The 12055-nt window shown below is 38.4% G+C and overlaps 2 protein-coding genes across 3 annotated transcripts in view; one reads left to right on the top strand and one right to left on the bottom strand.

The window, feature by feature from the left end:
* LOC118708715 (centromere protein P) overlaps window positions 1-12055 on the bottom strand; it is a 209647-nt gene that overhangs the window by 139339 nt on the left and 58253 nt on the right. The window lies entirely within an intron of this gene.
* OGN (osteoglycin) overlaps window positions 3567-12055 on the top strand; it is a 28820-nt gene continuing 20331 nt past the window's right edge. Inside the window, exons 1-2 of the mRNA XM_036420118.2 lie at window positions 3567-3827; window positions 5604-5697. Of these exons, the coding sequence (XP_036276011.1) occupies window positions 3678-3827; window positions 5604-5697 (244 nt within the window). The 5' untranslated portion in view covers window positions 3567-3677. The remainder of the gene's footprint in view (window positions 3828-5603; window positions 5698-12055) is intronic.

The following is a 12055-nucleotide window of genomic DNA, read 5'->3' on the forward strand; positions in this document are numbered from 1 at the left end:
ATCCAGCTTCTGTCAAACTATCGTATGTGAGGGTAGTTTTGGGAACCCCTAATCTTATACTTAGTGTAAGTGAGGATGGTCTTGGGAACTCAGACCTCAAACTTTGTTTGGCTAACTCTGAGCAAGGAGATATGTTATTTACCAGTACAAGTCTGAATATCTCTGGAAGCTTGCCTTGTGTAGTCATTTCTGTGTGGCTGTGACCTCTGACTTGCTTCTAAACAACAGAACATGGCAAAGGTGAGGGCATATATGGGTTTATGTGAGCATGATTGCTAAAAAGATGTCATGTCAATTTTGCTGCAAGACTGTCTTCCTTTTTAGCTGTGAAGAAGCAACCTGCCATGTTAGGAATGGCCTGATGGAGTAGGCGTTGTGGCAAGGAACTAAGGGTGGCCTTGAGCCAACATCCAGCAAGAAATTTGATACTCTTAATTCCACATCTGCTGAAGCTTCAGCCAACAACCACATGGGCTCACACGCAAATACTTTACTGGAATCAGCTCTTGAAGTGAGGGTGCAGCCCAGCCAACACCTTAATTGCAGCTTTCAGGTTAGATACAGAAGTAGAGAACCAAGCAAAGCCATGCCTGGACTCCTGACCCACAGAAACTCTGATATAATAAATACATGTTATTTTAAGCCACTAAAGTTTAAATATATAACCAATACAATAAAAAAAAGTAGTGGTATTCATCATATATGCAAAATTAGTGGGTTATTTCTAAAATAGGATCATATTACTTACTCACTGGCTAAAATATATATATATTTTAGTCTCTCACTGCTATAAAATAAAGCCCAAATACCTTAGCAAAGTATAACACTCTTTTTAATCTGACTTCTAGTCCCTCATCTGATCTCTTAATATGTGCCACCACTCACCACTTCTCTCCCTCCCTCCAAGCTCCAGCCATATACAACGAACAAATTTTCTCAAGCATTTACTCTCCCCACGTATGTAATGCTGCCCTTCTTAGAACATCATCCTCTGTCAACATCCCCACTCATCATCCATTTTCTCTCCGTAAGTCAGGCTGGTGCGGCCTCGCCCTCTCAGCTATCGCAGAACTCTGCACATTTTTGGGTAGCAGGTCCCACTGTGCATTCTATAGTTTGTGTGCTGACTTTCCTGCTGGCTGACAGACTACAAGTTGCTTGAGGGGAGTTTTTCTCATCTGTAGTTCTGGCAGAGAACGGATGTTGCCTAAACTATTACTAAACGAGTAAATGCCAAAGTGTAGTCCTGGTCATAACTTTTCAAGGAAAGATATAATCCACAAATATTTTGTAGCACAAAGTATCAAATTGTGTATACCATTAGTAAAACTATGAATCTCTAAGATTCCCTAAATCTGACACTTAATGCATATCTAATTCACTTCTTTATATTCTGTTAAATCTGCAACACAATGTGAAAACAAATCACTATCATGTTTCAATAGATATTTTCAAAGACTTTAAAATTTTTATTGTACCCTATAACCCATAAAATTGACCACTTTTATTAATCAAACCCAGAAAATATCACAACTAAATTTAAAATAATTCACATTCAAATAAGAAAATAAATATCAAGTTTTAGTTTCTCCAAGTTTTAATTTAAAAGGACCTTAGACCAGTTCTGAATAAAAAGAAGATAAATTAGTATTCTTTCATTTTCCTTTTTTAATATTTATCCACATCCACATTTACTAATTTTTTAGCCTAAAGGAGAAAGAAATGTTACCTTGATTGCTAAATGCACCAAAGAATGATAAAAATAAAAGCAACCCATTAAAGATAGGCATATGGTTATTTAAAATATCACTTGACTCTTTAACCTTAAATTTAATTTTAAATATTTATATAGTTTCCCTCATTTAGCAAACAAAAATATATTTTGTTATCAAACCCCAAATTATAAATCAAACCTACTTTTTAAAAGCCGACTATTGGCACTTGAGTTATTTTATATGAAACTAAAACTAATTTTTACAATAGAAATTGCTTGGTTCTAAACTAACTATAGTCTGGAACAAGATTTTTGCTTCTCATAAAATTAAGATCATACACTATGCTTTAGTTTTCTATTTTATTTCATTCAAAAACATGTTTTATCTCCTGTGAAAACATTAAAATGAAAAGCATGCTTTTATAACTATGTAATCTTCATAAACTAATATTTACAAAACATTAGTATTCATTTTACAAGGTAAAAACAACACAAACTTAGTATTGTATAATTATATACAATAATTAGTATAAGCAGGCTTAGTACAACAGTTACAAATAATCTAAGCACAGTTCTCGAGTGTAAGCCATTTACATTTCAGCCCAGAGAAAGAATGTTGGCAAAGTTCTCTACCACATGGAAACTGCCTTTAAAGCTGCTGGGCCCTGAAATTCTACTCAGCAGTTTAACATCCACCCACAGCTTTCCTCATTCACCTCCCCCTTGGGGCTTATGCACAGACATGAACATCTATTGAGGAAAACCACACAAAAAACTTCATACTATCTGCAATGGTAGGCTCCCCCCTCCCCAGTATTACAATATTTTAAATATCATTTAAGATGTGACTCATCTAACAGTCTATCTCTAATTTTTTAATGTTCCAGTTACCTCAAACAATAGGCTCCCCCCTCCCCAGTATTACAATATTTTAAATATCATTTAAGATGTGACTCATCTAACAGTCTATCTCTAATTTTTTAATGTTCCAGTTACCTCAAACAATAACTTTTAACTAACACTTCAGTGTACATCATCACATAACTTTAATATCCTAATATCCATTGCAGGCAAGAACACGGAGCTGCAAATATCACCGACGATGTGATTCCTAATTTTTAACCACTGATTTTTGATGAGTGGCATTTACAACACAGCACCAGCAACTCCGTTTGAAATTATTTAAGAAAAAGTCTGAAATGTGTACCACCAGATAAAACCCACCAGTAAGCCTAAATCTTACCTATTACTTTCTCTAACCCTTGATTAAAATTTCTATCTTTTTCTAGTCTACAATACTATTTTTTCACTTTTCATAGTTTAAATTTATAAAGCAATCCTATTAACTAAAAACAGTGATACCTGTGACAATGAAAACAATAAGAAAATTAAAATTATGGTTTTCTTTATATTCTGTACCACTTTTAAAAGTGTTAATGACTACTTTTTATAATGTTAAATTTAAAGTTTAAACTTTAAAACTTTTCTTAAAACTTGTTTTTGTTCATACCAATACAAACCAAGAGTTTTTATAAAGTAGCAAAGTTGAAATATGATATTTCAAGCTCACATGAGACAGGATCTTGGGCCTTCATGTTAACCATTTATACTACAGGTATTCAAAGACTACATAAAAGTACTGTGTTCAAGGCACTTAATTATTAAGAAACTAACATTATCAACATTGCTTGGATTTTTGATAGAAAATAAATAAAATCATTTTCTGAAACTGTTTTTCAGAATATCACTAATACATAAAAACTTTCAGCACTGTAATTTAAGATCACTAAGGGTTAAATACTTGTTCTCTGGCCCCTACTGCATGCACTCTGCCAAAAACTCCTCTAAGCTTTTAAATATTGCTTCGATGGTCTGGATTTTACTTCCATGGAAAAAGGAGTATTGTCTTACAGTCAGCAGGCCACTAGCTTATTAACTTCCAGTCACCTTAATTTTTGTTAAAATGAAGATTCTGCAGTCTATACTTCTCCTGTTACTGTTTGTGCCTCTGACAAAGCCAGCACAATCAACTCAGAAGAACACTGATAACTTTGAAGAAATTTTATTTACTCGAGATTATGAGGATCAATACCTGGATGGAAAAAATATTAAGGTACCTTATTTCCACTCTAAATTTAACTTCTAAAATAACCTAGCCTATTTCACTGCATGCTTTTGGGTGTTTTTTTTTATGTGTCTGATAAGGTAAGAGGAAAGAAAAAGTACTTTAATTGATTCAAATTAATTAAAAATAAGTATCTCTAAGATTATATTTTTAAAGAATGCATGCCTCAATAAATCACATATATTGTAACTAAACAGTATCTTTAGTAACTAACACATAACATTTAAGGAAAACTAAACTTTAAGATAACCCCTGACCAGTTGAAATTTATAGTATTAAGTAGTGTTAAACAAAGCCCTATATTTGGATATTACTTCAAAATAAAATAGGAGGTGTGTATTAGAATAAAGATGGATTAACAGCTTAAGGTTTATTATTTTAGGAAGAAGTGGTTCAAGAAAATAAATAGAAGAGTACTGTAATTTTGGTATATATAATATTTCACAAAATTTATAAATGTCAACTATATACAGTTCCAGAAATGAAAAACTACTAAATATGGGGCTTTCTGTTTAAACCAGCTTCAACAACTTAAGACTATCAGTTTGTACCAAGCTGAGTTGGTAATCTACCACACCTTTCATGGGCTAAGTGATCATTGTGGTTTTCCTGTCACACATCACAGAAGTATCTTTCGCCTGCCTATAGTGTGACACACACACTGAAAAATGAGAAAGGCAGCCAAACATTTAACAATGTCGGTCTCTTCAAAGTTCTTTTCCAGTATGAATAAGATGGCAAAGATTTTTAAAGTGGCCAGTTATGTCAGTCCTCCCTTCCTTCCCTCCTTCCTTCCCTGCCTCCCTCCTTCTTTTTATCCTCCCTCCCTCTCTTTCATCTTTCCTTCCTTTTTCTTTCTTTCTCTCTCGATCTCTCTTTCCTTCTTTCTCATTCTCTCTCTCTCTCTCTCTCTCTCTCTCTCTCTCTCTCTCTCACACACACACACACACACACACACACACACACGTAAATGTTAACACCACATTTTCTGTCAACAAAGTTAGTTAATATGCTAGTCTTATTCTTGCTAACAAGAAGACAAAAAAGATATGTGTAACTAGTTATAGCTTCAGAGTTTGTTTTTTAAAAAGGCCTATCACAATAATAAACTATTGGCTCACATGTATGACCTGAATCTATCAATCAGTTAAAAGAATACTTTCAAAACTCCCTGGTCCCAAAACATGTAATAAGCAAAGAAGCTCAGTTTATTTCTTTATGCTGCTTTAGAAGTCTATCTTAATACAAACGAAGTGGAGCAGAATTCAATGGCACTTAATATACAAGGAGAGTGGAGGGGACTGTTCAACCAGAACACAGGAGAGAATGAAGGAGTCGAGAGCGAGATTAAAAGTGGGAAATGCTCCTGAGGGGTACGGAAGCGAGGGCACCACACAGTGTAGTCCGGTCTAATGGCGGAGCACATTCCCTCCCAGAACAGAAAGAGAGTAAACGGTAAAGGCCCCAGGTCTCCTGGAGCTAACAGCCTGGACGATAGTTGGAGTGTGGAGGGTAGGCTAGAATGAAAGGACTCCCAGGCCTTAATGCACGTGCATATGTGCTTGGGTCACTTCCAGAAGCGACAAAGAGAGCCTCTCAGGGCTGTCCAGGTAGGACATGACTGGTGCTTAGTACAGGCCAATAAGGCAGAGTATGAATAATTAAAAGAGCTATTTTACATAAAAATAATTTCATTATCCCTCAGCTCATATGGTGAAAATTAGATTTCTCACACTTGATAATAAATTTTTATTTTTCTAATAGAAAAAAGAATCTATGATGACATCTGATGAGAAAAGTCTTCAATTACAAAAAGATGAGAGTTCAACATCATTACCCCCAAAAAAAGAAAATGATGGTAAGTATGAACAGTCTATTACCTGTTTTTTAGAAGCTTTAAAAAAAAAAAAAAGATTATAATGGAATTTTAGTCTTCATAGTAATCAAAAATGGACTCTAAATACAGTAACCCCAAATAACAGAATTATATCTCCAACAATGAAGGCCAATAGGCATGTATTAAGATAGACTTCGTTTGTATTAAGATAGACTTCTAAAGCAGCATAAAGAAATAAAACTGAGCTTCTTTTGCTTATTACATTCCCACCCCATGTGAGGAGTGAGAAACGGACTAGGAACATGCAAGAACAACCAAAGCTGATGCAGTGAAGCCTCTACAAAGTATGCCTTTCTGTCTCTGTAAAACCAATTCAAGACACAGTTATTAAACACCGATTCATCTCAAACTTAGTCCTCAACTTACATTGAGACTTAATTTTTCAATTTTATAATGGCCCCAAAGTGATACTCGTAAGTGTTGGGCACTTTGCCCAACTGAAAGCTAATTAAGCGTACGGAGCACGTTTCAGGTGGGGAGGCTACGCTATGATGTCCGGAGGTCACCCCATCGTAAGTCCAGGAGCCTACGTACTATGGCCAGACCGAGGGCAAGGTAAATAAAATGTAACTCTTTCCCTCAAGAAAGTCACAGAAGATGGAGAGATGGCTATGCAGATTGTCACCAACTTATGACAGTTCGACTTATATATTTTTTTAAATATATTTTATTGATTTTTTACAGAGAGGAAGAGAGAGGGATAGAGAGTCAGAAACATCGATGAGAAAGAATCATCGATCAGCTGCCTCCTGCACACCCCCTATTGGGGATGTGCCTGCAACCAAGGTACATGCCCTTGACCTGAATCGAACCTGGGACCTTTCAGTCCTCAGGCCGATGCTCCATCCACTGAGCCAAACCGGTTCCAGCTTGACTTATATTTTTTGACTTTATGATGATGCAAAAGCAATATGCATTCAGTAGAAACTATCTAGGCTTAAGCTAAGATGTTCAATAGGTTAGGCATAATAAATGCATTTCCAACTTACGATATTTTCAAGTTTCAGTTTATCAGTGTATAACTCCACCAGTAAGTTGAGGAGCATCTGCATACAATCATGTGCTGCTTAATGAGGGAGATACATGCTGAGACAGGCATCACTAAGTGATGCTGTCATGTAAATGTTGTAGAGTGTACTTACACAAACCTACTATAGGGTATAGCTTACTACACACCTTGGTGCATATAGCCTATTGCTCCTATGTTACAAGCCTGTAAAGTATGCTACTGTATAAAGCAACACAACATTAAATCAGCCAGAAAAGAAAATGAAGCAATCGAGACACCGAAAACACAAGATGGTTGAGGCTGCTGCCAGTGTGACAAAGCATGTAGCTTTACAGTAAACATTTGTTCATTAAGTAGAAGGAATACACACACGCTAATAAAATGTTAAAAATTATACTGTAGCCGTCACCGGTTTGGCTCAGTGGATAGAGCGTCGGCCTGCGGACTGAAAGTTCCCGGGTTCGATTCCGGTCAAGGGCATGTACCGTGGTTGCGGGCACATCCTCAGTAGGGGGTGTACAAGAGGCAGCTGATCGATGATTCTCTCTCATCGATGTTTCAAACTCTCTATCCCTCTCTCTTCCTCTCTGTGAAAAATCAATAATATATATATATATTTTTAAAAAATTATACTGTAGTAAATACATACCGGTAAATCAGTGACATACTCATTCATTGTAGACATAATTGTATGTGTTAGCTACACTCTGTGCTGGTGGTTCAATAGGTTTGCATCACCACAAATACATGAGTAATATATTGTACTACACCGCTACGGAGGACACAACTTCTTTAGGTGATGGACATTTTGCAGTTCCATTATGACCTTGCGGACTCTCGTCGTATATGTGGTTTGTCAATGACCAAAACATCAATAGGTGGTGCGTGACTGTACATAAATAATTAGAATGCACATTTCAATTGAATCAATAGAAAACTTACAAGAAACTACGAAGTCCTATTCAATAGTTCCTATCTGTTTGATTTATTCTCAATCACAGAACATTATTTCACATGACAGTAAAAAAAATCACATACTAATTTCTATATTGCTACAATAATTAAAATGAACTAAAACAGTTAATATATCTTAAGAGATCTGAAAGTATCAAAGAAAAAATAGACTTGGACAAATGGGAAGATATTCCTTGTGCTTGCCTAAGGTGATTCAACATCATAAAAATGTCAGCTCTCTTAACTTTGTAACAATAAATTTCTTTAAAAATCTGATAAGATTGATGCTGAAATTCACATGAAAAAACAAAGCTGTACAAACAGCAAGGGAAATACTGAAAAATGACAAGTAACTGCAGGAATCAGAACAAACATTACAAGATATTTAAAAGCTCTATACTTTTAAAAGGTGTGATACTGGTGCATGAATAGAATAGAAAGTCCAGAATCAGGCAGAAATACATGTACAAATTTAGTATATAATAAAGCCAGCATCTAAAACCACTGAAGTAAAGATTATCTATTTATTTATTTTTGTCAATCCTCACCCAAAGGTATTTTTTCCATTGATGTTTAGAGAAGATGGGAGGAAGAGGGAGAGAGGTACATAGACTGTTTGCCTCCCACACAAGTGTCCCAACTGGGCCAGGGATCGAACCTGCATACAGGTACATGCTGTTGATCAGATATCAAACCTGAGACCCTTCAGTGCACAGGCCAAGGTTCTAACCACTTAGAAACACCAGCCAGAGTCAAAGATAACTTTTTTTTAATGATGCTTGGACAAATGAGTACTCAACTGAAAGGAACTACAATTAGATCTATACCTTACACAGAAAAATAAACTCCAAATAAATTCAGATCTAAATGTAAAAAATGAAACCATATAAATCCTAGAAAATAAATTGAGTGTGACATACCTCCAAATCCAGAGGCAATAATAGAAAATATCAATGAATTCGACTCCATAAACTGAAATTTACATGGCAAATACAACGTAAGTGAAGTTGAAGACAACTGAAAATTGGGAAAAAGATTTGCAACTTATAGCATGGACAAAGAATTAATACCTCTAAATTATATTTATATTTAAAAATAAAGATCTAGGAAAAAATCTGACTAAAAAAGACATTGGAAAAACAGCCAAAAGAGATGTACAGTTAATTCATCAACTGATATAAAAACGATCCTCAAATATAAGAAAATATGTTATATCTCACACAGAGCAATACAACTTAAAATTACATTGAAATGCCATGTTTCAACCTGACTGACAAAAATTAAAAGTGTGACAACATATTACTATATTCCACTGGCAAAGCTATAGGCAGGCGTCTTCAAACTACGGCCTGCGGGCCACATGCGGCCTGCAGAGGAGTCTGATCCGGCCCGCCAGGTTTTTTGGGCAGTGAGCGCAGCCGAGGTGTTACAGTAGGAATTAGTAGTTCATATAGTCCGGCCCTCCAGCTCTCTGAGGGACCGTGATCTGGCCCCCACTTTAAAAAGTTTGAGGACCCCTGCTAGGGTATCGGACCATCTCATACATTATTGGGGGAAATGCAAACTGGTACAACAATTTGGACCAAAATTTGGCGATCCTATATAATAAAGAGGTAATATGCAAATTGACCATCACTCCAACACACAAGATGGCTGTCCCCATGTGGTCAAAGATGGCTTCTCCATGTGGATATAAGATGGCCGCTACAAGATGGCCATCAGGGGAGGGCAGTTGTGGGTGATCAGGCCAGCAGGGGAGGGCAGTGGGAGGAACCCAGGCCTGAAAGGGAGGGCAGTTGTGGGTGATCAGGCCAGCAGGGGAGAGCTGTTGGGGGTGATCAGGCCTGCAGGGGAGGGTAGTTAGAGGTGGCCAGGCTAGCAAGTGAGAGCAATTAGGGCGACAAGACTGGCAAGGGAGGGAAGTTAGGGGTGACTGGGCCAGCAGGATAGGGCAGTTGGGTGTGACCAGGCCTGCAGGGGAGGACAGTTAGAGGTGATCAGACCAGCAGGGGGGGAAGTTAGGGGTGACCAGGCCAGCAGAGGAGGGTGGTTAAGAGCAATCAGGCCGGCAGGGGAGAATTTAGGCATCCAAAAGGCTGGCAGGGCAGTGGTTAGGGGGTGATCAGGCAGGCAGGCAGGTGAGAGGTTGCGAGCCAGTAGTCTTGATTGTGAGAGTGATGTTCCAGATTGGAGAGGGCCCAGGCTGGGCTGAGGGACACACACACACACACCCTCCCGTGCACAAATTTCATGCATCCGGCCTCTAGTATCTAATAAAACTAAATCCGAAAGAAAATACATATGCAAAATTGTTGAAGCACTGCTTGCAATGGCAAAATATTAGAAACAATCTAATTGCCCATACAGTAGAGAGTATACATATAAAGTACTGTACATTCACACAAGGGAATACTATGCAGTTGTGAAAATAAATTGTCTCTATTGAGCTAACATGGAATGATTTCCAGAAAACATATGTGAAGAAAGCAAAGTCTAACAGTCTACCTATAGTCTGCTGCCTTTCATCTCACAAAGAAGGGGATAGACAGGCAGCAGTTCACTTGTTTCTAAAGAAACACAATAAGGGTACTAAAAAACTGAAACCACCTACAGATCACAGATGAGCCAGCAGTGGAAAGTGCAGGGATGGGAAATGAGGGGCTGTGTGAGAGGGTAGTGGCACTTCTCTGTGTACACCTTATTGAGTAGATTTTATTTTAGAACAAGGTTATGCTTCACATAAGCAAATGAACAAACAAATACAGTGATAAATAAAATCAACAAGAATAAGATTAAAAAAAACAAAGTGAAATACAAATGGAAAAATAGAAACTTAATTACATTTCAAATGAATAACGTAAAACACTAAAGGGGAAAATTCTAATCCAAGTAACCCTTCAATGTAGTATTTTGACTGCCTTCCTTCAGGCAAATAAATAGATAAATACAAACATACTAAAATTCCAGTGAGTGGGTTTGTGGCAATAATGAAACTACTTGCTGAAGCCGGTTTGGCCCAGTGGATAGAGCATCGGCCTATGGACTGAAGGGTCCCAGGATCGATTCTGGTCATGGGCATGTACCTGGATTGTGGGCACATCCCCAGTGGGGGGTGTACAGGAGGCAGCTGGTCAATGTTTCTCTCTCATCGATGTTTCTAACTATCTATCTCTCTCCTTTCCTCTCTGTAAAAAAATCAATAAAATGTGTATTTTTTAAAATTAAACTACTTAATGCTTGTTCTAAGACTGGGTAATGTAAAGTAAACCTACTGTGTATAATGAGAGCTAGGTTCCTCACTGTTAAAGAAGGGTGTTAGAAATATGGAAAGGGGAAAAGGCTAGAATGAACACGGTGGAGCTAAACTATTATCACCATCAACTCATGGCTTGTAAACAGCGATACAAAAACAGATAAAGGTCTGTCTCTGTGTAAGCAAGCATGTGTTGTGTAGATATTCGTATGGTGTGTTAACGTATATACTAGAGGCCCTGCAGGGTCCCTTGGCCTGGTCGGCGATCAGGGCCAATTGGACCTTCCGGCTGACGGCTGGGGCCTCACTTCCCCAGCTGTGAGCCAGGGCCTTCCTTTCTTCCGTGCCACCCATAGTGGTCAGCGCACATCATAGTGAGCAAGCAGTCTCCCGGTCAAACTCCCGCAGTGCCAAATGGCATATTAGGCTTTTATATATATAGATGAGTATACGATGTATGTGCATGTATGTCTATGTGTATATACATATGTATAGTAGAGACCTGGTGCATGAAATTCATGCACTGAGGGCGGGTGGGGAAAGATGTCCCTCAGGCCTGCCTGCACCCTCTCGCATCCAGGATCCCTCAGGGGATGTCTGACTGGCCTGCAGGTATCAGGCCTAAACTAGCAGTCGGACATCCCCTGAGGGATGTAGCAGTGCGCCAAATGGCAGGCAGTCAGGGAGAAGTCAGAAGTGGGGCCAGGTGCTGCACCACTCGTGCTCATCCCAGCACACTATGACTGCGGCCACCACTCAGTAGTGCTGCCACAGAGTTATGAGAGGCTCCTACTGCCGCAGCTGTGCCAACTGAGCCTGAGTTCCGGCTGAGTGGGGCTCCCACTGTGGGAGCGCACTTGAATACCAGGGCGAATCTCCTGCCTAGAGAGTCTGCCCCCTGATGGTCAGTGCGCACCATAGCAACTGGTTGACTGGTCATTCCATCGTAAGGGTCACTTAGGCTTTTATATATACAGATAGGACATATGTATCCTGTATATATGTGTAATATATATACTAGAGGCCTGATGCACGAAATCTGTGCACAGGGTGTGTGTCCTCAGCCCAGCCTGCACCCTCTCCAATCTGGGACCCCTTGAAAG

The sequence above is a fragment of the Pipistrellus kuhlii genome, unplaced genomic scaffold (genome assembly GCF_014108245.1).
Source record: "Pipistrellus kuhlii isolate mPipKuh1 unplaced genomic scaffold, mPipKuh1.p scaffold_m20_p_62, whole genome shotgun sequence".
NCBI classification, from domain to species: domain Eukaryota; kingdom Metazoa; phylum Chordata; class Mammalia; order Chiroptera; family Vespertilionidae; genus Pipistrellus; species Pipistrellus kuhlii.